At 53.0% G+C, this 27381-nt stretch overlaps 1 protein-coding gene across 2 annotated transcripts; it reads right to left on the bottom strand.

Annotated features, from left to right (window-relative positions):
- Positions 1-800: 800 nt before the first annotated feature.
- Positions 801-27381, bottom strand: OLFML2A (olfactomedin like 2A). 2 transcript variants are annotated; one of them, XM_029203920.1, is made up of 8 exons: positions 27186-27381; positions 18811-19074; positions 14127-14234; positions 11782-11991; positions 9735-9981; positions 7301-7531; positions 6043-6228; positions 801-5056 (listed from the first exon to the last, which is right to left on the bottom strand). In XM_029203920.1, exons 1-8 carry the CDS (start codon positions 27306-27308, stop codon positions 4452-4454), a joined length of 1974 nt encoding a protein of 657 aa, XP_029059753.1. In that variant the 5' UTR covers positions 27309-27381; the 3' UTR covers positions 801-4451. The 2 variants fall into 2 exon arrangements, with proteins under 2 accessions (XP_029059753.1, XP_029059754.1); XM_029203921.1 differs by lacking the exon at positions 7301-7531.

Below are 27381 nucleotides of genomic sequence, written 5' to 3'. Positions count from 1 at the left end.
TCAGTGGTTTGAGAACTCCTTGGAGGTACCTAAGCCACCACGTGAAGGGCCATTAAGCCACATGGGAGAAGCTATTCCCCTCCAATCCCATCCCTCTGATTACATCAAGGACAATATCCACTTGCTGCTGGTTTGCCCTTTATGTCCCTTGAACATTTGCTAATCTTCCTTTTTACACAAAGCGCTTTGGCCGGCCTCACCGGCACGGTGTCCAGTGGGATGCGACAGTGCTGCTTGTTCTGTGTTGCATCCCGGTCACCTTGTGTTTGTGGTCACTGGCTTTCTTTTTACTATTGTAATATTCCTACTTAAAAAAATTTTTTTAAAGATTTTTTGTTTTCGTTTTTGCTGACAGCTTATAAAGCTTCCCTTTGAAATAAAATTATTTTAGTAAAAAGAATGAAATGATTGAAAAAAGAAATAGTAAACTATACTGAAGATGGTAGAGGGAAATGACAAAGATCACAACGAGGGTCTGTACATGAAGGACTGAAGTTTGAGAACATGGGACTAAGTGATGCTCAAGGCTCCCTCCCTGGGGTTCTCTCTCTGCAGCTGAAGGCGGGGCTGCAAGGTAGTGTCTGCATACCTTTGGGAATGGCTTGCTTCTCCTCTTCACTGGGAGGGGCCTGGTTGTCAGCCTGAGTTGGATTCTTCTGCCCTAGTTCATAATCCAGATCAGTTTCTAGCAACAAGGCCGATTCTCATAACAAAGTATTGTTTTAAAGTTATTAAATGTCTGTGTTATGATAAGGATGCAGACCATAGCATTTAGTCAAGACTTTTAAATCAAGCTTTTGATCACGTATTTATTTAGGTATATTCCACCTTGTTGCAAAAAAAGGTATTGTGGCAATTTACAAAAATAGATAAAATACAATATAATAAAAATAAAGAGATCAGGGTAAAGGTAAAAGCAGAAAGCCAGAATGAAGCCAGAGTCCAGTAGGAGACTCAGTACAATTGTTAAAAATAATCTCAAATTTGACTTTGAGCTTCCCATTAGCCAAAGCAAGGAAGAAAACCTGACTGGTTACAAAATTCCTAACAACAGTTAGTTTGGGGCTTTGGTGTAAAAACAGACCTGGTTCAACTCTTGACTCTACTACTTGTTAGATTTGTGACCCTGAGCAGGTTGCTTAACGTTTCTGAACTTGAGGTTCACTCCCTGTAATAGGGAAAAGTAATGCCAACCTTGGGGTTCCTGGGTGGATTAGTGATAATGTATGTAAAGGTGACTTCTAGCTCTAGGAGGGTACTGCTTGGGCCCTCAGCTGCCCTTTGTCCTCACTAAGCTGCAGGTCTTCAGCCATAAAAGGGAGTTGACATCTGTCCCCTCTGTGCAGCATGTCAGAAGCATAGCTGGATTCTAACCTAGTACTCCCTAACTCCTATCCAGGGCTCCCTGACAACCATCCAGTGCTGTGTCCTCCTGTCACCAGAGTGGTTTCCAGTGCTGTCATGGAGGAAAAGGTGCTTTAGAACATACGGGCTTTCAGTAGCCCTCAAGTCATTCCCAGGAAAAACCCCCAGCCTCACCTTTAGGGCTGCCTCCCAGACAGAGCAAATTAAATATTAAGGTCTAGAAATCTCTTGGGAGGAGTCAAAGGTGGCAGCCAAAGCCCCTTCACATAGCATGTTGTTCAGAAACACCAGAGACAACTTCCTTTGCTGTCACAGCTGAGGTCGGTAGGAAAAGCTAGCCCTCTCCTTCTTTGTTTGAAGTACCTGTTACCAACTGTAATAAATCCCACAACAAAAACTCTTCCCTGCCTCCTGTCACCAACAGAACAAAATCCAGTTGTCTTGGAATTTTCTTTTCTCTGGTTTGGCATTCAAGGCTCTTTATAAACTGACCCCAACCTCCTTCTTGGGTCTCCTATGTAGATGCAATTCGTGGCTTGGCTACACTGGTTAAATGCAACGACCACCATTTCTGGAGCTGCTGCTAGAGTGACACAGAATTGGCAAAGAACATGTGCTGACCAGCCCTGAAAACCTGACTGTGCTACAGGCTAAGCTGTTGTGCTTGGGTAAGTCCCTTCACCTCAGTTTCCTCGTCTGTAAAATGGACACACTCAGAGTACATACCTTCCACTGTTGTGAAGATGCAAGAATATGCACATGGCTTGCTCAGTCCACTGTTGATGCTCAGGTTATATTACCGATTTGGAAACCTGGCTTTCCACTTGACCCTGCCTCCACTTAACCTCTCTGGGCTCCAGTTTGACTATCTGTAAAATGAGGAAAATAATTGTACCTACAACATAACCTACATACAAGGGCCTGAAAACAGAAGGGGCTTAGTGAATGTTTAGAGGCTGCAGCCAGCATCCTCTCCCCGAGAAAACCATTTTGCTTGTCCTTTTCCAAAATTGGTCCATTCTAACTTTCCCTTTTCTAAGACTAATGGGGAAAGAGGAGCCTGAACATTTCTCACGTGGTTGGGCTGTGATATCACGAAAGACAGAGTCTTCTAAAACCCACACCCAGGGCCAAGGGAAAGGCTGGGACTTGCAGCCCCCTGAAGAGTTTCTAAGTGGAGCCCTCAGAGTTCAGTTGGGCGGGGGAGGCTGGATGTGTCCACCACTATGAGTCAGGCCTTGCTTGGCTGGGCGTCATCATTCCCCTTTACTTCTGGAGTGAGTTACGGCTTAAACAAAACAACATCACCTGACAATGCCTGAAAGAAATGTATCCTGCACAAAATGCATTTCTTTACACTCTTGGGTATGCAGCTGAATTTCCCAACATGGCAGCTGGGTGTTCATATATACAGATACCTGGGAGCTGGCATGGGGACAGATCGAAAGAAGCAGGGTCCGGGGTTGTGTAGAGATCAGCAGTAAACACCCCTCAAAGGTGTTGGGATGACTTGGGTGCTGGGTGGTCTATTGCCTAGCTGCCTCTGAGCGTGGAGAATAAAGGATAAAGACAAAGCCCTTCTGGAAGGAGATCAGCTGGGTCCTGTTCCCAGTGTGGCCCTGAGCCATTCTCTAAACCTTTCTGGGCCTATTTCTCCTTTGTAGATATAGGGAGTCAGACCGGAGAACTTCTTCCAGTTCTGAAAATACTGTTCAAAGCAGATGTGGGGCAGGCCTGAAGGTCTTGTCCCCGGGGCTGCTGGGTCTGAGGCTCGGGGCAGCCCACCCGTGCACCCTCAGCCCCAAGTCCTGGGCTCGGGGCAGCCCTGGCACCATTATCTCTGAAGCCAGGAAAAGTCTGATCCACAGATCCCTTTCTCCTTCCCTCCCAGCTTTCACCTCTGACTCCTCCCTGCACCCAGAAGGTCCGAAGCCTCCTCTGGACCTGGTTGCCCAGATCTCAGCCTCCCCCGGTCCCCCAGGCCAGCCCACCAAATAACCAGGTTAGGACTGACAAGGAAGAAGAAACCTGTTTCATCCTGGTGCCACCCAGCCTCAGGCCTAGGGTCTTGCTCGTGGCCGACCTGGAGGTATCCCTGAGTGCATATAGGTTGTGGGTTCAAAGGCCCAGAGAGAAAGAATGAGGTGGACCCCAGGCGCAAAGGCTCTGGGAGGGACTGGGGAGAGGTCCCACAGCCTGGGTATGTGGCCAAAGCCAGCACTTCTGGGTGGAGAGGGAGCCTCGGGGCCTGGCCCAGTCCCCCACCCTGGTAGAGTCGCTGCTGGCAGGCAGCCGCCTGCAGCCTTCTCAGCTGCTGCTGCAGAAACAAATGACGGCACTGATGAAGAATAAGAGAAAATAAAAACGAGTACGGGCTGGGGGGGGTCTTGGAACGGGGGCTGGTATTTTTTCTCGGGGTGTGGTTTCTGCTCAGTGGCTGGGTGACTGTGGAGGTTTGGAATGTGGTCAGACGGTGGGTGGGGTGGGGATGGGGGGCTGGCCAAAGGCATGGAACAAGGACATTAGCCCATTAGCCAAAGGGCCCAAAGCCCCAGGGCCACCAACAGCTCCGTCAGAACAGGGGCCTGGGGTGGCACGCAGAGCTGGGCCTCCACCCAACACTAGTGTGTTGGTCCCAAAGGCCTCTGGTTTTGAGTAGCCCCGGGGAAGGGAGATAGACTTGAGAGAACAAGAGAAATGAGGGGAGAGGGGAGAGGGTTGGAGGTAGGGGAGAGGTTAGGGTAGAGCATGGTCAGGTCTCATCTGTAAAATGGGCTTGCTGGATCCAAAGTGAGGCCTCAGTCTCCTCACCTGTTAAATGGGCTTAACTGTCTCTACCTCCAAGGGTGTCAGGAGGATTAAGTGGGTTAGTGCACATGAAGCTCTTGGCAGTGTTGTGCAAATGTAAGTGATTATTACTCCACTGAGTGCTGAGGAAGCTTGACGCTGGCTGTGCCCACTGCCTAGCACCTAGCTCCAGGCCTGGGCCCAGTAAATAAATATTTGCTGAGGGAGTCCCTTGCAGGAGTCACTGTGGGGAGGCCCCATGCCCACGGCCACTCCTCTCCCGTGAGCCCAGGTCTCGCTCAGACCACGAAGTGGAGGGTGTAGGTGAGCTGGTGACCGTTGTCCCAGGCATAGAGCACCCGCTCCTTGGGGTTGTAGTCGATCTGGGTGGTGTAGGCGTGCTCGTTGAGGAAGGGCAGCTGCGGGCGGGCGTCGGTGCCTGTATGCGTGTCGAAGGCATAGGCCACATGGCCCTCCCGCTGGTTGTAGGTGTCCACGGCGTACAGGATGCCGCACACCAGGAAGCAGTTCCCGTAGGAGTTTCGCCGCAGCCACGTCTTCCACGTGGTCTCACGGTGCACTGACAGGTCGCCGGGGTCCAGGCGGCTCAGCACAATCACCTCGGACTGGGCCTCATGGTGGTCATCCGCAGCGGGATAGATGACCCACAGGCCACTCTCGTCCACGGCGAAGTCAATGTCCGAGTGGCCGCGCCACTTCCAGGGTGTGGTGTCCTCGTACACCGCATCGGGCAGCAGCGCCCAGGAGGCCACGAAGCGCTGCCGCAGGTCGTACTTGATGATGTTCTTGGTGAAGGCGCGGTTGTAGTAGAAGGCGCCCTGGTATACCACGTGGCCTGTGCCGATCCAGTTGTAGGGCAGCTTGTACATGTTACTCCAGCGGCCTGCGTGCGGAGGGCGGAAGGTCACACCAGAGCTTCCCGAAAAAACCCCAGCCCACCCCAGGGACCAGGGAGGCCAGGGACCAGGGCTCTTGGGTGGCCCAGCAAGGATACTGAGTGAGCTATGGGCCTGGAGCTGGGCCAGTTATCTGATCCCATCAAGACAGTCCCATGAAGGAGGTACTATTATTATCCCATTTGCCGGGGAGAGAACAGGCTCAGAGGGTTCAAGGTCACTGGTTGTGGAACAGCACAGCCAGGATTTAGATACAGGCTGTTACCAGCCCCTGTGCTTTGTTTCAGGGCGCTTGCCCACGCTGTTTCCTCTGCCTAGACTGCCATTTCCCATCCTATCTGCCTGGGGAATGCCTCAGCATCACCTCCTCTGGAAAGTCTTCCCTGATCTCCAGGCTGGGTCCCCATAGCCCCCGAGGCCTCCCTCTAGCACTATATTGAAATTGTTTCTTGAAGCCTTTGCCATGCACATCAGATTGTGCATTTCTGGAGGGCAGCTCATGTCTAAATGACCCTTTCCCCTCATCATGTTCCAGATCTGATAACCAAATTTCTGCCCTTCCCTGCCCAGACCTGAAGGTCCTGTAAGGCCTAGGGCTCTGCTCATCTGTAAAACAGGGTGATAACCCCCACCTCAAAGATATCGTGAGCTGATACACACTGGTGATTAGCACATAATAAGCCCTCAACAAGTGGAAATTCTAAGCATTGTTACCCTTGACAGTAAATTACACTCATGAGGGCAAGACCATGTCCATCTTGTTTGCTGTTGCATTCCAGCTTCTGGCCTGGGGCCAGCACATAGGGGGTGCCCCCAGACTCCTCTTCTTGGGGTGGCTGACCATTCAGAGCTAGGCCAGGCAGGGGAAGTCTGGACCACAGGAAACCACAAGGCAAAGGAGGGCCAAGTCTCCATGGGGGACCCTCCCTAGGCTACCCACACCTGCCCCTTTCCCATCACAGGGGTCCCTGACCTTGCTTGAAGTTTTCCAGGTTGCGGAATTCCACCAGGCTGTTTCCATAGTAGTAGTTGGTGACATAGATCTTGTCATCCCTCGCAGCGGGGTCCTTCATCCAGGCTCCCTCATGGCGCCCATAGCTGTGGTGTCTCACAGGGGGGTCCACGGCCCGGAGGGTGCCCTCGCAGCTCGCCTCTCTGCCTGTGGGGAGCAAGGGGTGCAGCATTTGGTACACAGACCCACAGACGCTGAGCCAGAGCAACAGCCCTGGGAACGTTATCTGGGTCTTACTTAAATCCCTCCTGAGGTTTTGTTTGCAGGCTTATGTATTTCTTTTTTCTTTCTTCGTGATCAAAGCAATGTCTGATCATTGTAGAAAACACAGAACATTCAGAAAAGGAGAATGGAGAAAATAAAAATCATTCAAAATTCTATTATTCAAAGAAATTTTTAAACATGTTGTATTTCCTTCCTTTCCTTTTTTTTCTCTGCATGTATAGTCATGCAGACATACTTAAAAAAAAACATGATTCTGAATATACAGTTTTAGGTATCCTGTTTTTTCCTTCCACTGAGCAATCTCTCACATCATTAAATGGCCTTTTAATGATGTGATCTCAAGGTTCCACCAGGCCGCCAGACAGCTGCGCCCTTGAATTTATTTAACCAGTCCCCTCAGTGTTAGGCCTTTAGATTATTTTCAGTTTTCTGACATTAGAAATAGGCTGCAAGGAAACCAGTTAAGCTGCAGCTGTTGTTCACATATCTGATGGATCCTTTAGGAAAGAGATTCCTAGAAGTGGAATGCACGTGGACCAAAGTAGGGAATGGTTTTGTCTTGTTATCACAGGTAGCCAAGATGCCCTCCAGAAGGACGGGCTCTATCGATCGATGACTTAATGAGGAAGATTTCTACCAAAGACACAAGCCAAAACTATAAACATGGAGATAAAAACAGGGCCAAAGACTAGACAGAGGAAATACAGAAGTGAAAATAGTTGCTGGATTTGATGATGGGGTTCTAGGTGACGTTTTAAGAAGAATTTGTTGGAAACACTACCTTGTTTCACTGTTAATGTTGTCAAGCTTTTTCTGTAAAGATCAGATAGCAAACATTTTAGACTTTCCAGACCACATACTTCTGTCCCATATTCTTTAACAACCCTTAAAAAATGTAAGAACCCCTCTTAGCTCAAGGGCTGTACAAAAACAGGCTATAGGCTGTGTTTGGCCCACGGGCTGTAGTTTGCTGACTCCTGGGAGGCTTACTCACCTTGGCTGGGGACTTCTGGGCGTGAACGTGGCGTGGTGGGCAGAGGACTAGTGATGGGAGACAGGGTAGGGGTGGGGGTGGGATCCGAGGCAGGGGTGCCAGGGGCCAAGTCCGCTCCCTCAGAGGCCCTGGGCCCAGTCTCATCACGCTCTGCTGAGTTGGGCTCAGGCTGCCTGCCCTCCACCCGGGGTGGCCGCTGCTCCAGCCAGGAAGTGCCCTTGAGGGCGTTATCTGTGGAGAGAAGACCCTGTGCTCACATCCCAGCAGCACTGCCGCTTCCCGGGGTCCAGGCCCACTGGGTCCCAGCGCTGGGGCCATGGGGGAGATGTGCGGGTGGCCCCTAAGGAGTGAAAGGCCTTGAAAAGTGGGAGGTGGGGAAGGCTTCATGGTCAGCAGACTGGCTATAGGCCCCTGAGATGAGTGGCCTCGGCCAAGTCCCCTGCCTCAGTGGGCCTTGGCTTCCCCTTCCGTGAAATGAGTCATGAGGTCCACCACGTCAAGCTGTTGTGTTGATTAGAGGAAAATGTGCACAAGACATTTGCACAGATCCTGGCGAATATGAGGTGCCAGATGTGAGACCCCTTTCCCCCCTCAATGTCCCTTTGTACCAATTCTTTCATTTCCTGGATCCAATTCCGGGAGGCAGACACCCTTGCTCCCATTTTACAGACTCTCTCCTAGTCCGCTGCCCTGGAAACACCCTCTAGTTTCTCTCACCCAGGATTTGCCACTTCAGGTAGGGAAGGGCAGGTGCAGCCAGCTTCCCGTCACCTCTGGACCCCAGTTCTCTGTCTCTGCCCCCTCGTTCATCTCCTATCTCCCATCTCTCAGCTTTCTTGGCATCCCTCCCCCACTTCTTCCACTCCTGCTGGCACGGGCTTTGCTGATAGGAGGACTTTTTCATCTCCGTGGGACTGGTTTGGGGCCATCTCTGCGTCCTCCCTGACCCACGCTTTCCTGGGTTGGAATGGATGGGGTCTGGGTAGGGAAAGACTCAGTGGCACAGCGCAGGGGACAAAAACTCCTCAGCCTCTGGGTTCCAGTCCCACTAACTCGCCGTGAAACCTAGAGGCTGTCACTTCACCTCTCTGAGCTTGTTTCCTCTGCTGGATCAAGTGCAGCAGCATGTGTGAAAGGACTCAGCAGGCTGTGACGCCAGAGACAAAGGAATGCCGCTGTTGTTACCGCGATGGTGTGGCCCCCAGAGATGCACTGAGGCCCCTTGACTCCAAGACAATCACCTGACTTCTTCCTTTTCTCTCCCTGCTGGGCTTCCTCTTTGCACGGGGGTTTAGCCAGGCCCTGCTGTGGAGCAGCCCCTGGAGTCTCTCGGGAATGCGGGCACCCCCTCTGGTCAGCAGGCCTCGGTGGGGCCCAGCCTTGGCAGCCTGCCAGGGCAGGGGCTTGTTCCCACGGCCCTCACTGGCAGAGTCAGATGCCTGCAGCTGTTCCTGGGCAGAGCCCTGGCCAGGGGTCAGAGGCTCTATGCCGTGGCTAGGCTGACCTGGCAGGACTCAGAGCCAGCAGCTGGCACCAGGAGCTGGGAGAAGAGGCCCCTGAGCCCTGAGAGGCCAAGAATTGAGGAGGCTCTTGGGAGACTGGTCCCTCACAGTTCTACCCCTGGCCCCCTTGGGCATGGGCTGGGCAGAGAACCTCACTGGAGGAGGTGGTCAGCAGGACCCTGGAAGGGGGAGCAGGCTTGGGACACCTCTCAGGGACATCAGAGGAGAGCAGGCATCTGGGGAGGGGCTCAGGGGAAGAATCAGGAGCCACACCAGTGGGGATGGCCCAGAAATTTGGGAACTCTTGGAAATTTTGTCTCTTATTTCACGGTTCATTATTTTGTTGTCCTTCACTGTGATCGGGCAGGGAGCTGTAAGAAAGATACAAGAGTCTGTGGGCTCTTCTTTGGGGGGAAAAGAGTGGGAGGTGCTGGAGAGGCCATCCACTCCAAGGCCAGTCTGGAAACGGGAGGTGCCTCAAAGGCCCCAGGTCACTTCCCAGAGCCCTGGTCTGGTCCCTGCGTTTGCCCGCCCACCAGAGGCAGCTGCCTGGTTATGGGTATGCTTTTTCCCACTAGACTGTGAGCTCCGTGTTAGGCAGAAAGTCCGGAAGGTACAGCACGTACATAGTGAACCTTCCGCATATCTTTCAATGAAGAAGGAAAAGGCCAGTGAGGGTGGAGACAGCTATAGCTACTGGAGAGGAACTGAGTGGCCCTTTGTGTTGATTTGATCATTTCATCCCCAACAACCCCAGGACGAGCAAAGGGCACCATTGTATGGATGAGCAAAGGGCACCATTGTATGGATGAGCAAAGGGCACCAACAGGTAACCCATGGAGCTGAGATCTGGGGCAGTCTGACTGTAGAGAAGACCCTGGGTCCCTGTAGGGGCCCCCACTCCCCAAGGTTCCAATCTTCCTCTAACTCACCAGCCATGGCCTCGGTCATCTCCCTTCTGCCCGCCTTGTAGTAGGTGATGCCTCGGATCACAGCCTGCTGCTGGGCCAGGGCCCGGGGCTTGGCTGTGGTCTGGGGGAGTCTGCCCTTGCCCTCCTTCTTCAGCTTCTCCACTTTCAGCAGCTTCTCCTTAGGAGGTTTTGGGAGGCCCTTGTCTACAAAGCTCTTCTGCATGCTGCCATATTTGTTGTTGTCTTTGCCTTTCCCTCCAGCTGTGTCCTGGGGGAGAAGGGAAGTCTCAGATTTGGAGGATGGTAGGAGGGATGTTGCGGGGCATCAGGAGGCTCAGCATGTGGGGGCTGGTAATGGCCATGTCGCTCCTGGCCCTGCATCCCAGGTGCTCATGAAGTCACAGCTTTCCTCCCATAGTTACATCCATGAGTGGGGTGTGCCTCAGTTTCCCCACTCAGCTCTCTAGCTCCCCTGCAGGCTTGAAGCCCAGCCTGATAGGTTAGATTCCTGTTCTACTTCCCAACTCCTGTACACTCCCTGCTGTGGGTAGACTACAATGGTGTGCTCCCTGGGGAAGTCAGCTTCCCATCCCTGTCCCTCTCACTCATTGATCTTTGTGTGTGGGCAGGGAGAGGTTCTCAGGCCCCAAGGCAGGGTGACCAATTCATTACAGTGTGATGGAACTTTCCCAGTGTTAGCACTGAAAGTCCTGTATCCTGGGAAACCCTTCAGTCCTGGGCAAACTGGGATGGTTGGTCACCGGGGCATTGACCTTAGGGCATGCTGTTTCTAACATTTTGTGAATTTTGTTATTTTTGCTTCCTTTTAAATGCCTCTGATGCTGGCTTGGCACAAGAACCTAGGGCCGGTGACATCACCCATTGTTAGGCAGGGTCTCCAGGAGATACAGTAAGTACAGGATCTAGACCTTCTGTGCCACTGCCCAAACAGGATTCATTCTTACTGTGGAATTGGCACACGAATGAGCAGGAAGGCAGCTCTGGGTCAAGGCACTAGGCTTCCTCCTGCTTTACCAGCATCTAGGCGGTCCCTGCTGCAGACACAAATAGCCCCATTGTCAAAATGTCAGCACGGAGGCTGAGGGGTGGAGAGGAAGAGCGTGGGCTTGGCCGCCAGGCAGGCCCGGGTTCCAACACAGCCACCTTCTCTGAGTGACCCCGCTCCGTGTTTCTTCATCTGCCAAACTGGCGACGAGCATCCTTCCTCGCAGGTGGCTATAAGATTAACTGAGATAATGTCTGCGAAGAAGTCAGCTCCCTTTTTCCTCCACTCACCAAAACACAAGGCCGCTGTGGGAGTGGTGGGCTGTATCCTGCATGTGGAACTGGTCAAAAGGGCACGAATGGGACTGAAGTCTAGTCTGTACTCCATTTGCCAAGCCGCACACCCTGGTACGTGTCTGTCACAGGAAGGAGCCTTTGTACAATTTATCCACCCAAAGGGGGCGCCTCCTTTTAATTTATCTGGCCTGTGGGAGAGCCTTTTCTGCAGCATGTCTGCCTACAAGAGGGCCTTTTTCAAATCTGCCCGAAGGTGTGTTGTGTGTCTGGTGGCTCAGCCTGGTGAGGGCCTTTGCTCACTTTGTGCACTGAGTTTGAATATGGAAGGCTGGGTGTTTGCTGCAGGAGTTCTCCACTCCAGGATGGGTTGGATGAAGTGGTATTAGTCGGCTGGGGTCCCCAAGGCATTGTCCATCTACCCATGAGCAGGCCTGACCCAGCCAGGGGCCCAGCCGCAGCAGGGGAGGTTAGAAGTGGTTTTGCCGCAGCCGACCTGGTTCCCCAGGACCAGGCAGGGAGGGTCATCTCTACAACCGTGTCCCTGGGCTGGAGCCCCACGTCTGCCCCCAGTTCACCTGTGTTGACGGCTCACTGAGCAGCAGGCAGCCCCTGCCCCCGCCCCGCCACGGACTCCCCCGCTGTGCCAGCCCTCGGCCCATCCCGCAGCCCCGAAGCCCCACCCAGCTGGCCCTCAGGGCCAAGGTCCTGGCACACTGTGCTCCCAGCCCACCCACCTTCTGGCCCGTCACAAGAGCCCTGGCCTCACCTGAGCCTTACTGCCAGGCCTGGGGGCTGGGGCAGCGGCGGGCGCCGTGGCCGCGTCCTTCTGCAGCAGCTGGAGGCCCAGGCTGGAGAGCTCCTTCTTGATGCTCATCATGATGGCTGAGTGGTTCTCGTAGTGCCCCAGCTGCTCCCTGAAGTGGCGCATGCTCTCCCTCACCACCTCGTTCTCCCGGCTCAGGTTGGCCTTGATACTCTGTGGGGGCGGGACCCAAGACCTTTCCAGCCTCTGACTGTCCCCAGCCCCAGGGGACACCCCAGCTTCTGCCATAAGGCTTTGCTGCCCAGTCTCCTGAGCAGGGCCTGGGGGAACGGGCGGGGCGTTCCCTCCCTTCCTCCCTGCCTTCCTTTCCTTTGCACGTTGCTTTCTCACTTGAGCCTATTTTGGGAACTCTTGCATATCTGTATATATAGCACTCCCCATACCTTTTACTCGCCACACAGTTTCCACTGTATGGATGGGCCAAAATGTATTTAGCCAGTCCCTTACGGATCCACCTTTTAAGTTGCTACCAATCTTTTGCTACTTTAAAATTACCTTTTAATTTAGCAAGTAATACATAAATACCTCTTTTTAATAAAATACTCAAACACCGGAACTCTGTGGGGTTTTGCTACGGTCTCTGATCCCTTCCTAGTCTCCAGGCCTCCGACTTCTCTCCTGGGCAGGCTTGGCTCCTCCCACTGCACCAAGCCCCACCTTTACTCTTCCTCTTGTTCTCCTGCCCTGCCTCTTTGTCTCCCTACTGCTGGGGACTCTGCCTGGCTTTAGCAGCCCCTAGCCCCACTCCCACCTGGATCACAGGGTGGACAGAAGGCACACTGTGTAAGGCAGGTTTCTCAACCTCAGCACTATTGACATTTGGGTGCTGTAGGGCTGCCCTGTGCACTGTAGGATGTTTAGCAGCATCCCTGGCCTCTGCCCGCTAGGACCGATAGCATCCGCCACCCACCTCCGCCAAACTGTGACAACCAGAAATGCCTCCAGATAGTGCCAGCTGTCCCCTGGGGAGCAAAATCACCCCTGGTTGAGAACACTGATGTAAGGGAAGAAAGCAGAAGGAAGCTGGGACCCCAGATTGTCACCTGACCTCCTGCGATGTTTTTCCCTTAGGCAGAGGGAGCCATCTCCTCCTCAGTGAGGCTGTTCTCTCCGCCTCCCCCCAGTGTTAGCAAAAACTTTTTCTTTTTCTTTTTTTTCATAGCTATCACTTAGTGAACAGAAGCAAAGCACAGATAATGCAAAACAGAAGATAATTTAAAAATCATTTCCTTGTGGCTGCAGAAATCATTTCTGGTTTGTTCCAGGCTCTGCAGACATACCCTCCAGATTGTCTGGCTCACAGTTGCGTGAAGTGAGTTAACGTTTCCTAAGATTACCAGAGGAGAGGTCAAAGGAGGCTAACTGTAGAACCAACAACAGGAGAGCCTGGCATGTACTAGATGCACAGGAAATACTGGTGCACAGTAGAAATTCAACGATTGTTACCATTCTGCCATGCTGGCATGGGCCTGGCACATAAGAGATACTCACCAAACACTTTTTGAATAATTGAAGCCACTGTGACCCCAACTTTGGGCTGAGTAAGGGGTTAATCTCCTCTCGTGGGGCACAGGATGCCCAGGTGCCCCCCTCCCTGTGGAAAGGAAGCTGGGAAAGGAAGCCTTCACGCCCCTCCTGGCAGCTGCATATCCCCAGGCTCCCAGCAGCCCAGCAGGGACCGGATGCAGGAAACAGGCGGAGGCCAGGCTGTGCCAGCAGAGATGCAAACCTCAAACCTGCAGCCTGAACCTCCATGCTCACTCAACTCTGTCCCTGTCCTCAGGGGGCAGTATCAGCCACCCGCCCAGCCCTCCAGCACATTTACCCTGACCAGGAGAAGACACTTAGCACCTCTGCCTCCACGGTAGGTGGGTCCTTGAACAGCCATGCTATCTCGAGCCTGGCCCCCGTGAGCTTGGCCGGTCCTGCACAATGCTGGTGTTTCATGCAAATGGTTGCCCCAGACTTGTGCAATATACGGGCCCTGGTCTTGAGGAACTGAGAGCGACTGCAAGTTTCAGCCCCCTCTGCACCTCTTTCATACAACCAGCAGGTGCCTCAGTTTCTCCACCCATCCTTCCAGCTTCCTACAGGCCCTTGAGGCCCAGTCAGACCTCTTCCTCAAAGGCTGGACCCTGTGGCCTGTATCTCCTTCTCCCAGCTCCCTGCAGGAGTCCAGCTTCTAACAGCCACCAGGGTCCAGACAGAATTGCCTAGGCCCCTTCGGACACTGCCCTTGGCCGCCAGCACTGCACCAGCCTGGCCTCTGTTTCGAGCCCTGCCCTTACCTCTTCCAGCGTGTTCATCTGGGAAGCCACTTTGTGGACGTAGGCGTGCACCTTCATCAGGTCCATGCTGTACAAGGTGCCCTCCAGGAGATCCACCATGGACTGCAGCTGCCCGGGGAAGGGTGAGGGTTAGGGAAAAGGCACAGCACGCGGCCAGGCACAGAGGGTGCAAAAGGAGCCCCACCAGAGCATGAACCCCAGAGCCTCAGAGTGATCTGCTTGACTAGACCCACCCTGCTCATAAACACAAGAAAAGCTCTTTTGAGCACTTCCATATGGCAGACACTGTATAGGGGCTTGAATGAGCCATTTCACTTAATCCTGAACAACCCCACGAGGTGTGTAGTGGACATGGGGGGAGCTCCATCCACATCCCCTGGATCCCTGCTTCTGTTTCTTGTGCCCAGCCTTGGCTTCCATGTGCCTCCTTTTAACAGTCTGCATCTGTGACTCTCTTCAAAGAGCCATTTGCCCACCAAAATGCCTGGGAGTCTATGTCCTCCTGGGGCAGCCTGTAGGCAATGCCTGATTGGTGTGGGCATCTAGTAGCCCAGCATCCTAGCTAGAGTGGCCAAGATGCCAGCGAGAGTGTCAGGGAAACCTTGGCACAAGGAGCCGGTTGGGAGATCAGCTTTCCCTTGCTTCCAGCGGGTGGTTCCTCCAGCCACCCCTGTACGCGCTCTCAGGGCCTGAGCATGGTGGTGCTCCTGTCTGGCCTTGGCCAGCTGTTTCCAACACAGTTTTACTCCCACTCTCCCAGGGGTGTTCAAGCTGTTTTAAGCCAGAGAGTTCTTCTCTGAATAGACTTTGATCTCTAAAACAGAAAAAGGGGGTGGGGGGCTCTGGTGGAAGCAGGGATAGGGCCTCGAGTCTTCTCTGTTCCCCTACAACCTTGTTCAGACTCCGAGGGGTTGCATGGTACCCCAGGGCTCTGTGGAGTTCAGTTTGAGGACCATGCACGGAGACTCTCCTGGGCCTCAGCTTCCTTCTCTGTGAAATGGGCAGCAGGGTTGTGGAGCGGAGCAGTGCCGTCTGGATAGGGCTCAGCTCAGAATGGGCACACAGCAAGGCCTTCATGAATACCAGCAATGATTACTATTCCAGGCGGCTAAATGGGACCTTCTAGCTTCACTTCTGCTGCCTTCATGGCCACCAAAACTGGCTTCCCAAAGCACAGCTTTGACCATGGGTCTCTTCCCTGCTAGATTACTTGCTGTGGCTCCCCACTGCCCAAGTGTGACTACTTATCTCCTGACCCTGGCATTCAAGCCCTTCTTGATCTGCCCCTGCCACCTTCTTCGGCCTCAGCAAATGTTCACTCTGGGCCAGGCATTCAGGACAGTGATGACAATACAGACACGAGCCTTCATGGTCCTTTACAGGCTGTCAAGGAGTGCAGAGTAACACAGAGGTGCCTGGATCGGGGAATGCAGGTGGGAACACACACAGGTGCCCAGGTCATTAACGATGGGGCACTGACCTTGTCTGGGAGTGTGTGTGGTTTAGTAAAGTCTGCCAGCAGGAAGTTTTGTATGAACTGAGCTCTGGAGAAGGAGCACAAATCAGACAACGATGGCCGGAGAAGGACATTCCAGGCAAAGGGAACAGCTCGTGCAAAGAGCTGGAGGTGCGAAGACACGTGGTGTGTTTGAGCCGAGCAACTCAAAATGTAGTCTGCGGACCAGCACAAGTCCAAGCTGCTCGTTACCAGTCTGTGATAAAATAATTACAAAAAGCAAGCGTAGGCTTTTATAAACTTTCAGAGCCATTTGACAGAGAAATTTTATATCTGTAGACTCTAATAATACAACACTGGACTTGTATTTTGCGTGTCTGTTTCTATTCCAATTCATTTTCCTAACAATTCATTTTTACAGTATTTTACAAGAGTGTTGGTTCTTGACAGATTTTATTTTTGACCGAGCCATGTGGCTTGCAGGATTTTAGTTCCCTGATCAGGGATCAAACCTGGGCCCCTGGGAATGAGAGCGCCAAGTCCTAACCACTGGATCGCCAAGGAATTCCCAGTTCTTGACAGATTGTTTGAAAAGCTGGTCTTTCACCACATACGGTTTGAGAAGTACAGTGTGGAACTGACAGGCGGCTAGTGGGGCTGGGGCAGAGAGAGGGCAGGGAGGCACCCTGGGTCACACCCACTCCACTTACTCTCACCCAGAATGTTCTTATTTCTGCTCTGCTCGAGGGACTCCTACACATCCCTCAAAGCCCAGCTGTAATGTTACCTCCTCCTCTGGGTTCCCACAGTCCCTGGGACGTCCATTGGCCCGGCACTGACCGCACTGCCATTACTGGGGTCAGGAGCTGTGTCCCCATAGGGCTGGAATTCCTCAAGGGTGGGGCCATGCCGAATTCAGGTCCAGAAGGAAAGGGAATCTAGAATCCCATTCTTCCTCCTCAGAGCCATGCAACTAAGGCTAAATCACAGCTGCAGTTCTTAGCTTGAGGGGAAGGGTTGGGGTAGAGACAGGGGCAGGTATAGGGTGGGTTGCCCTGTTCCCCTCCACAGTGGCTTCCCCTAACCTCCTCTCCTGGGGGGGCTGCCCACTGAGGGAGGGGGAGCCTAGCCAAATGAGAGGGGCCTCAGCTCTGTCTCCTACTGCCTCTGTCCACTTCTCCTCTTGGGGCTCACTGGGTACCTGTCGGGTACTCACTTATACTCCTACAGTATCAAGGAGGCAGAGTATCTTCTCTGTGTTCCTCCTACGACCCCTCCTGCTGGGTTAATCCCACCACTGCCCCACTCCAGTCCTTTAAGGCTGAATAAAACCACCCATGGCTGCTGTGCACTGAAGGGACAGCTCCCGGCTGAGAGAACTGCCCAGTGACCTCTCCACTGGGCAAGGGGACACAGCAGAGAATTCCTGGATTCAGATTTCTTGCTGTGTTATGTTAGGCAAGTCACAGTTCCTCTCTGGGCCTCAGATTCCTCCCTCAAGTAAAGCTGGGAACATAAGTTCCCTCTCCAAAGGGCTGTAGGAAGGATTAAATTAGCCAGCATTTAGGAAAAGGTTTTGTCTATCCTCATGTCAAGTATGCTTACAATTCAGTTGTTGAGAAGTGGATTTGAGCAAAAGTTGGTTTTGTCCCTGTAACTGAAGACTGGCCTATGGCTTCAGTGCCTGGAGTCTGCAGGGCCCTACTGGGTTTGGGAGACAGTGTGGTCCAGGAACTGCCAAGTTGTCAAGAGGCCACTTGGCCTAAAATTCAGTCACCACCCCCAACTTCGAGAGTTTTGGTATCCATCCAGTAGTTACAAAAATAAAACTAAAGTTAAATTTAAAGAAAACATTTTTAGCCAAATGTCGGGAGACAGTTCTTCCCAGGCCTCTTGCTTTTCTGCATGTCTTGCCTGCAGAGGCACTGACTGTCCTTGTTCCAGGCCATCTTGTTGCAGAGTGAACAGCCTTGGAGCATCCAGAGAGTGTTTCCCTCTGGAGCAGGGAAGGTGTGCTTGGTGCTCATTATAAGAGATCTGGATTCTCTAAGTTGGGGCTCCTCTCTTGGAAAACATCCCACTGTGTGTGCAGGTGTTATCTGGCCCTCACTGCATCACCCTGTGGGAAATGAGTGGGAGAACCAGTGCAAGAAAGTGGAGACACTCTGGCGACTGTGAGTAATAAAGTCCTTTGTCTCTGGCTCGTGTCTACTGCCAGCGTCCATGAAACTAGCAGGCTAACTTGTTAGCTTACAAGTAGGGTAACATCTCAGTCAACTTCACGGTTCTTGACACGAAAAGGGCAAAACAGACACATGTTTGGAAGGAATTATAAAAGAAAAGGATCCTCTCAAAAGCCACCAAATTATCTGGCTATTACAGAAAGGAAGACAGGAGAGCAGGGTGATTTAGAACACATGCTTTGGACACAGCAGGCCGTGAGTTCACATCCCAGCCCCACCAGGCCCGCCAAGCACGGAGTTGCGCATGGTGTGAATGGCACGCAGGTGCCAGGCTGGATGGGGGACTGTGGTCTCCCTGCACATGCCTGTCCAAGCCATGGGTCCTGGTGGTGGGCCCGGCACAGGGCTGTGTCACCTAGAAGTGGCGCCTCTTTCTAATCTTCCTATGGTGGGGTGGGGGGAGGGGACTATAAGCCCAAAATTTACATAAAAATATGGTATAGACTTGCGGCTGCATGTCATTATGTGAGAGCTTGGGCCAGTTACCTAACTTCTCCAAGCCTCAGTTTTCTTGCCTCTAAAATGAGGACAAAGATCCCATACTTCACAAAATGCTTTAAGAATTTAGAGAAATAATGTTAAAAAAAAAAAAGAGCTCAGCACAACATCTGGCACGAAGGCGGTACGTGAATATGGGAAACGTTATTACATAAAAAACAATCAAATGCCACAAAATACTACGTGGAGGTGCTGACAGATGACTTGGTTGGGTAAAACACAGGACACTGGGATAGATGCTACTAGATGGTAAAGGGCTCTATCCAGGTAAGCTAGCCAAAGGATGCTGCCTCCATCACTGACTGGCCGAATGCTCTTAGGCAGGAATTGGTTTCCTCTCAGGGAGCCACTGTTTCCTCACCTGTGAAATGGGACCCCTGCCTTAGAACGTGTGGCCTTTTCATTGGAGGGACAGCCAGCGCCAGCCTATGCTAGGTATTCACGCAGGAGTGCGGTCCCATCCCGGCCTTTACTCCAGAAAGTCTACCTTGAGGAGCTCGGGTGCCTGTTTCTTGAGTTTCTCCATCTTCCACTCGTTCTCGCAGGGGTTGAGCGAGGAGGGCGGCGTGGTGCAGGAGCAGCGGCAGTCGGTGCCGGAGCTCACAGTCTCCACCGTGTAGAAGTCCTCCACTCGCGCCCGCCCGCTGCGCACCCGGCTGCACGCGTCCTTGCTCAGCGGCCGCATGATGCACTTGCAGCGGCAGTCTGAGCCCTCCGAGGTCATGCGCACCTGGTCCACGTCGCCGAACACCTGCAAGAGGGGCCCCGGTGAGCCGAAGGCCAGCGCTGGAGGGAGGGGGAGAGAAGGAGAGGGAGGGACAGGTAGCAGGATCCGGGCCCCCTGGCCTTTGGGGGCACCATTAGAGTGGGCTGAGAAGGAAACAAATTTCCTTACAAGGAAACAGAAGCCTTATAATAATAACAACAATGAAAAGAGTAATGGCCGCTGTGACAAACAGTTTGGGGGTTTCTCAATAAGTTAAACATGGAATTACCATGTGACCCAATAATTCTACTCCCCTGGGTATATACCTAAAGAATTGAAAACAGGTGTTAAAGCAAGGACTTGTACAGGAATGTTCACAGCAGCACCATTCACAATAACCACAAGGTAGAAACAACCCAAATGTCCATCAACTGATCAATGGATAAACAAGGCGTGGTATAGCCCCACAATGGAATATGATTCAGCCATAGAAAGGAATGAAGTACTGATACATGCTACAACATGGATGAACCTTGAAAAATATTATACTAAATGAAAGAGCCACTTATTTAATATCCAGAATAGGCAAATCCATAGAGAGAAAAAGCAGATTAGTGGTTCCCAGGATGTAGAGAGAGGAGCAAATGGAGAGCGTTTGCTTATTGGGTACACAGTTTCCTTTTGGAGTGAGTGATGAAAATGTTCTGGATCTAGGTAGTGGTGATGGTTGCACACATTATGAATGTACTACATAAATGCCACTGAGTTGTACACTTTCAAATGGTTAAAGTGGTAAATGTTATGTTATGTGTATTTTGCCACAACAGTAAAAAAATATGAATGGAGACCTTTTACGGAGCACTTACTACATCCCAGGTTTCAGGTGCGTTACACCCTTTAATAATATCTGTGCATGGCGGGGGGTATCGTTACCTCCAAAGTCCTTAGCCTGGCCTTCAAGACCTATGTGGGCTGACACCCTCCCTCAAGGCCCTCCTTTTGCCACTCTTTCCTTCACTCCACTCCAGCCTCAGGGGCCTTTGCGGATTTGGTACCCTCATCCTGAAACCCCTATCCCTCCGATATTCCCTGAGTTCATTCCCTCACATTAACTTACACATTACCTCCTCTGAGAAGCCTTCCCTGACCACACACCTCCCATTTCTCTCTGTCCCCTTATCTAGTGGCTTTGCTTTTCTTTATTGCACATACTACCATCTGAAATATCTGTGTTTTCTTATTTTTTGTCTCCCCAACTCTACTGAAGGCACCTTTAGAGGCAGGGACTTGTGTCTAGTTCCCTCCTATATACCCAGAACAGTGCCTGCTTGGCTGATAGTAGGAGCCCTGGAAATATCTGTTGGATCAACAAGGCCGTATTTTACAGACACTCTAGAGCACAGGGCTGAGAGCATGGTGTCTGGAGCCTAGGCCAGTAACTGTGAGATTGTGGGCAACCCAATTTTTCTGTGCCTCTGTTTCCTCATTTGTAAAATGGGCTCCTGCCTCACGGAGCTGTCGTGAGGATTAAAAGAGTTAATATAGGTAAAGAACAGAGCCTAAGCAATAGTGAGTGTGTCTTAAGTGTGAGCCATTGTTAATACAGCTAAAGAAACAGAGGCTCAGAGAGGAGAAGTCACAAGTTCACACAGCTTCACCTGGGAACATCCAGCTTTGGATATCTGCCTCCAGATAGAAATCACTGGTTTATGCTGCATCTCCTACAAATCTGTCTCCCCATGTCCTGTGTGACCTTCAACAGGTTACATAACCTCTCTGAGCCTCATTTCCTCAGTGGTAAAATGGATGACTCTCCATACCCGGCCTCTTCATAGTGAGGCTCAAATGACCTGCATTTAGTGGTTTCCCTTCCCTCCTCCCTTTTCCTTCAATCCCACCCTGGGAGGCCACATACCCAGTGTCTAAGTGTGGTCACTGGTCCCTGGGGCAGCAGGACTTTGTGCCTGCAAGACTCAGCTTGGTGAGATCAGTGGTAGGTGCCAGGCCCAGTCACCGCCTCCAGCCTACCTTGCCCTCACACACCAGCCGGGCTCTCGGAGCCCCAGCCAGCCACTGCCCTAGCTGGTTCAGCCAGCCCATCCTGGGCTTCCAGGCTCTCAGGACACAGCTATTTATGGCTCAATCAACAAACCAACACCGCAGGCCTCATGGCTACTAAGCTCTCACTGAAGCCACCAGGACCCAGGTGAGTTCAAGGCTCCCTTGGGCTTTCTGCCAAGCCCAGTCCCCATGAGTGTCCCAGGGCCCTCTGGGGAAGGGCAGCAGGCACTCCATTTCTGCTCTGAGCCCTCAGACACCTGTTTGAACCCCTGGCTTCAGGCAGACTCTGGGTGATAGCTGGAGGTGCAGAAGAAATAGAGGTACATCCTTGACCTTCTCAACCATGAGAGAAGCTGATGTAGTGAGCTCTGAGATCACAGAAAAAGACACCCATGAAGACTGCTCAGAGGAGGGCACCCCAGGGGACATCTCTAAGCACGAGTAGAGCATTCCAGGGAGAGCAAGTCATATATGCAAAGACAAGCAAGGGCCTGGCACTTTGGAGGCTTGGAGGAGGTTGACTCTGGCTGGTGCCTGCAGAGTCTGGGTGGCAGGAGCTAAGGCTGGGGGTGGTAGAGCCCGCTCATGGAGGGCCCTGAAACTTGGCTGAGGATCTGGACTTATTCCCGAAAACACTGGGGATTCATGAAGGGTTTTAAGTAGGAGAGAGCCAGGGTCAGATCTGCATCATGGGACACTCACTCAGGCTGCTTTGTGGACAGACGGTGGGTGGAGGAAGCAAGCCTGGGGTGCACAGCCCAGGGAGGAGACATTTACTGAGAACTCACTGAGTGCTGGGGAAGTGTGGGGCAGTGGTTAGGAACACAGCCAAGGGCCACCTACAGCTGTGTGCTCTTGGGTAGATTACTTAAGTTCTCTGTGCCTCAGTTTCCTCATCTGTAAAATTAGGGTACTGCTAGTGCGTACCCAGCAAAGGACCGTGTGAGAAATGAGAGACGGAATACCAGGAACATGTTGTAGTTGTTATTATTACCACCAAGAATCCTGACAGGGGCTTGTTTTTCCCTTTGTTTCTCCACATGGGTGCACTGGTAGATATTCTTAGCAGTGTCCTCCAGATGAGGAAATAGCCCTGGAGCCATCAAATGACTTGTTCAAGGGGATCAGGGCCCAGGGTGGGTAGACTTGCTGTCCCCTGGAGGATGAGTGTGGGGAAGGAGGTGGCTACGGGTGGAAGCTTTGTCCCTGGTTGTCTGTGGGCGAAGTGTACCCTGGGCTCTGCTGGGCAATTCTCCCCGCCTGTGAACGCGGACAGCCAGGCTTGGATGCTGTACATTCTTTAGATCGCTGCTACTATGGTAACCCTGTCTTCTCTTTGAGACTCTGGGCCCCCTTCCCGGCTCCGCTGGAACCCCTAGCCACCCCCCACCCACTCCCCCAGGTTGGGGTAAGAGCCCAGTGAGGGGATGTGTGTGTGTTCTGTGTGGCCAGGCCAGAGAGGCCTCTTCCTCAGGACTCACCCATAATCCAACGCCCATCCCCACCAGCAGCGGCCTCCACATCAGACCGCAACATTCCTTCCCTCCTCAGATGAGGTGCTACGTCCTGATGGGGGCGGCCAAGGCCCTGACACAGGCCAGGAGTCAGGAATGGAGTCAGAAGAGGGCCTCTGCTCCAGCCCCGGCTGCCAGGAGCCCAGGCAGGCCCCTACCTCCTGTGGTTACTATGTCCTGTGCTGCTTGACTGGAGGCGGCAGAGCACCATGGAAAGGAGCCCGGCCTGGGCTCAAATCCCAGCTCCCACGTGTCCTCCCCGCATGACCTTGACCCCTCTGAGCCTCAGCTTCCTCCTCTGTAAAATGGGGAGGATAACACTCCTTTCCTCATAAGCTTGTCCTGAGGCTAAAATGAGTCAATGCATGCAGAGTGCCTGGCATAGAACAACTGTTGTCTACTTGCTACTGAAGTTGCTCCCAATAAATCTCCCTCACGTTTGTACATCATTTTCTACCTCTTTGCTCTCACCACAGACCCATCTTGCAGAGGAGAAATCTGAGCATCAGAGAAGATGAGGGGCTTGCCCAGGGTCACACAGCACAGGCTGGCTCCAAAATTTAGTTCACATGCTCTTCCTCCTATGACCACCAGTAATCACCAGGCAAGGGCTTCTCCACCAGCAACTGAGCTGGGATAGAGATGTTGGCCCTGGATCAGGCCTTGGTGGGGCAGGGGAAATGGGGCTCCCACTGAGCCTGACCCACCTTGCCCTTGGCCTGAGGGCTGGAGTTGCTGCCTCACCCCCCATGCCTCCCTGCAGGCTTGCTGAGCACACACTGCTGCCAAAGCCCCCAGAAGTGTGGGTGGCTTGTGCTTAAAAAGCTCCCTAGCAATTGGCAAGGAAATCCCACAATAAGATGGCGAGAAGGTGTACTTGGTATTTCTGAAGGGAGATGGATAAATCTGGCCAGAATGGGGAAGAGGGGGTTCAACCGATGAAATGTTCTAGAAACAGAACAGTTTCAAATTGTGTCGCCTTGAGGTTGAATCTTCCCTATTCTCTCATGGCCAGCCCAGATTCACTGAGAGACAGTTTCCATGTCCTCCTGCAGGGAAAGACCTCCCCTAGAGCCCATGGTCAGCTGGACACCTCCCTCTGGATACACCCCAAAGGTACCCCAAACTTAATCCATCCAAAACTGGGCCCAGCATCTTCTCCCAAACCCGTGTCTACCTACCTTCCTGCCCAACCCAGGTCTCTGAGCCTCCTTCCTACTCTGGAACCCATCAGTCATGTTCTTCCGATGGATGCTTCATTCTAAATATCTCCTATCTCAATCTCTTGGTCTCTACTCCCCGGCCGCAGCCCAAGCTCAGGTTGCGTCAGCTGCTACCTGGGCAATACAGGAGCCTCCTCTCTGCTGGATTAACCTTCCAAAAGCTCCTTTTTGTTGATCTGTTATTCTCTTGCTCCACAAACCTCCATGAGTTCTCAACTAGATGTGAGATGTGCCTCAGAATTACCTGGGGTGGAATGACTTGGAAAATGCATATGCCCTGTCCTTACTCCACATCCCTTCACTCAGACTCTCTCAGGCTCCCCAGGTATTTGGATGCCCGCTAAAGGCTGAGAATCCTAGAGTCCCAGGAATCTCCAAACTCCCCAAGTTCCCTATCTTGGATTTTTCAGCAGCCCCAACCTGACTCTTTTGAGCTTCAGTGTTCAAGTCTGTCAAACGGGGAGGGAGCACTGAAGTCTTAGAGTGTTGTGTGAGATCCTGAATGTAAATCCTGGGCAGGGGCTTGGCGCCCAGGATGCTCTTCCCGTGCCCCAGCCAATAGGAGAGATGGAGCAAGACCTTCCCTGCAGAGAGAGCCCGCGGGGCCTCACTGGGTCCCACACTCTTTGTGTGCAGAAGGAGGACTCCATCACTGTGCAGCCCTTGCCTGCTCTGGAGCCTGTTTCCGATTACACCCACAGGCAGCAACTCCCCGAGTGGAGGCGCAGCAACACCTAAGCCTCTGGGACCGGCCTTGCCGGGAACATGTGATCCAGCCTGGGACACCACCGCCTGCCTGTGCTAGCCCTCCTGCTGCCCTGGCCCAGCTGCCACAGGCCTTGGCCTCCCCACTGTCTTCGGGCCTCTGATAAGCAGCAGGGCTGACCAAAGACCCCCTTCCCACCCCAGGATGCATGGGGAACATGAGGTGCCAGCAGCCCTTTCACAGATGGGGAAACTGAGGTAGAGATGGGGAATTCTTAGCCACATTCCTAGGACACGCAGCAAAAAGCAGGTTCCCAGAGGTCTCTGGTGCTGTGCCTGGGTTTCATGTGGTTACCTGTCTGTCCATCCTAACCTTCACACTGGGCAGCCCCTCAGATATGCCAGGGAAGCTGTGAACTCCTTCTCCCACTCCCAAGATGGGCAAAGCACTTCCTTAGATGGAAACCCTAAGTCCTGCTTAGGAGAGACCTTGTTATAAACACAAAATTAAAACACGCTGAGTGAGGACCTGGCCAAGACCACAGAGTTCCTTGGTGAGTACTGGGGTTGAGCTGTTCCCGGACCCCTGAAAGTACTGGGCAGAAGGTGAGGCTGGACCGCCCAGGACCAGGAAGTCTGAGGAGGGGCCAACTTAACCCTTTAGGGCCCTAGATAGATTTCAAGTCCCAGACTGGCCTTCCAAAGGGCTCTCCCCTCACCCTCAGAAAATAGGACAGGCTTGAAGAGGAAGGAGGATTGTTGGGGGAGGGAGGGTGATAATGAAAACAGCTCTCTCTACAGAGCCAGCAGGAGCCCGACTGTGCTGAGGAATGCAGAGTAAATTCACCCATCACTTGATTTTTATTTTTCCCAGCTGGCTGAGTGGTGTGGGGTGGGAGGTGTCTGGGGGAGGGCTGTGCTGAGTCCCCCAGCTGCTTCATCCTCCAAACTCTAGGATGTGCCTCCCCACCCCACCAGCCCCAGCTTGCCCTGGGACAAATAAACACACACACACACCCGCAACCTAGCAAGTGTTTGGCTGACTCACTACATAAACAGGGTGTTGGGTTTTCTTTGTCTTTGCTTTGCTTTGAATGCGAGCCCTCCCCCACAAGCTCTACAGCCCTCTGCATGGCTCAGAGGATGCCCAAGACCAAATATTCCTCCCAGCCAGAGAGATGAGAGGTGGCAGAGTGCTGACCAGGTTAGCTGGGGTTTTTTGCTCACTTGTTCCCCTACCTGAGCCAGGCCAGGGAATCCTAGAAGACCCTATACGGAAGGGAAGTTGGGGAGACAATGTTTTTCAGATGGGGGGACGGAGGTCCAGAAACAGTCAGTGACTTGCCCGGGGTCACAAAGACAAAAAACAACAAAGGGCCAGAACCTAGGTTTTTTGATCCACAAGCTAGCTGTCTTTCTATACATCCTAATTTCCCCATCTGTAAAATGGGAATGATACTCATTCCCTCCTTTTCTTTGGAGCACGTGGTTAGGGCTGCAGCTCATTTGTTTGCATACCCTGAGCTGAATCTTCAGGCTGAAGGTCTGCCAGTGCCCACTGCTTATATACTTACCATGTGGCTAGTGACCTCTGCCCTTTACCTGCCTGTGGACAGGGCAGCCTCACCTCCTACCCAGGAAAGAGGCTGGAGAGACATCAAGAGAAGTCACTCTTACTCTCATGCTCTGCAGTACCTCCCTCCTGCCTCTCACTTGCCCCCAGTCCCAACCCAGTCCTCACCGGGTCATTTCTAGAACATGCTCAAGAGGTCCCTGCTCTGACTGACTCTAAGTGCTTCTCCTCTCTACATTCTGGATCACACCCCCTTTTGGGGTCTCTGTGGTAAGATTTCAAAATCACAGTATCATTTATTGGACACCCACTAGGTGCCAGAGTGATGCTAAGCATTATCCAGGCCTGATCTCACTAATCTAGAGATCATAAAGGCCCAAGGTCACCTAGCTGAGAGACGGAGGCGGGATTTGAACCCAGGTCTGCCTGACACCAGAGCAGATCCTTTCAGCCATAACTGAGAACAGCTCAGCCACTTCTGGAGACACCGTGTCTTCTGGAGGGTGCATCAGATCTCTGGAAGGAACACCCAGAGGTCAGGAGAGTGGCCAGCCCAGCTGGGTTCATTGGGTCCCACGTATGGCCTGAAAGCCTTGGCCCAGGGCCTGCTGCAAACCTAGGAGTCGCTAGGTAGCAGTTACCCAGGGGTCTGTCTCCACGTGGGTCAGCCTCCCATGGAAACTTTGAGCCAGATCTCCAGGCTGCCCCTGCCCAGCGCTCCCGGGAATCCCCTCCCTAGGCTGGGGACTGCATCTCCCTGTCTGGGTTGCCTTTAAGCTCCCAGTACCCCTTCTCCCTGGCCCGGGGTTTCAGTACTGACCTCCTCCCTGCACTGGACTGTGTCCAGCTCCCCTTCCAGAGGCTCGGGATCCCAAGCACCCTTGCCATCTATCTCCAGCCCTTCTTCCCCCACGCACTCCTCTCCCAGGGTCCCTGCCCCTGCGGCCTCCCTGTTAAGTCTCCCCTCTGGGTCCTCTGTTCCTGGCCCAGACACCATGCTTAGCCGGCACCCCCAGCCACAGCGCCCCCTCGCGCCAGGCTACACGCCGAGCTGCGCCCTAGTCGGAGGGCCGCACGTACCTTACTGTCAGCGCGCACCGGGCTGGCACGCAGCAGCAGCAGCAGCAGAGGCAGCAGGAGCAGAGGCAGCTGCCGGGGCCCAGGCCCGGGGCGAGGCCGGGGCGGGAGGGCGGCTGCGGCCATGGCGGGACGGGCAAGGCGGGCACGGACAGTGGGCGCGAAGGCCGGGAAGCGCGGGCAGCACTGCTAGCCGGGC

Source organism: Monodon monoceros, unplaced genomic scaffold (assembly GCF_005190385.1).
Source record: "Monodon monoceros isolate NGI ecotype Baffin Bay Population unplaced genomic scaffold, NGI_Narwhal_1 Super_Scaffold_5, whole genome shotgun sequence".
In the NCBI taxonomy this organism is placed as follows: Eukaryota; Metazoa; Chordata; class Mammalia; order Artiodactyla; family Monodontidae; genus Monodon; species Monodon monoceros.
This window is presented reverse-complemented; position numbering and strand designations above follow the sequence as displayed.

Coding starts and splice junctions, on each gene's coding strand:
- OLFML2A (XM_029203920.1), bottom strand. CDS start 27,308: ATGGCCGCAGCCGCCCTCCCGCCCCGGCCTCGCCCCGGGCCTGGGCCC. Junction 14,235..18,810: donor AGGCACCCGAGCTCCTCAAG/GTAGACTTTCTG, acceptor TTCCCCGGGCAG/CTGCAGTCCATGGTGGATCT. Junction 9,982..11,781: donor GGCCTGGCAGTAAGGCTCAG/GTGAGGCCAGGG, acceptor CTTCTCCCCCAG/GACACAGCTGGAGGGAAAGG.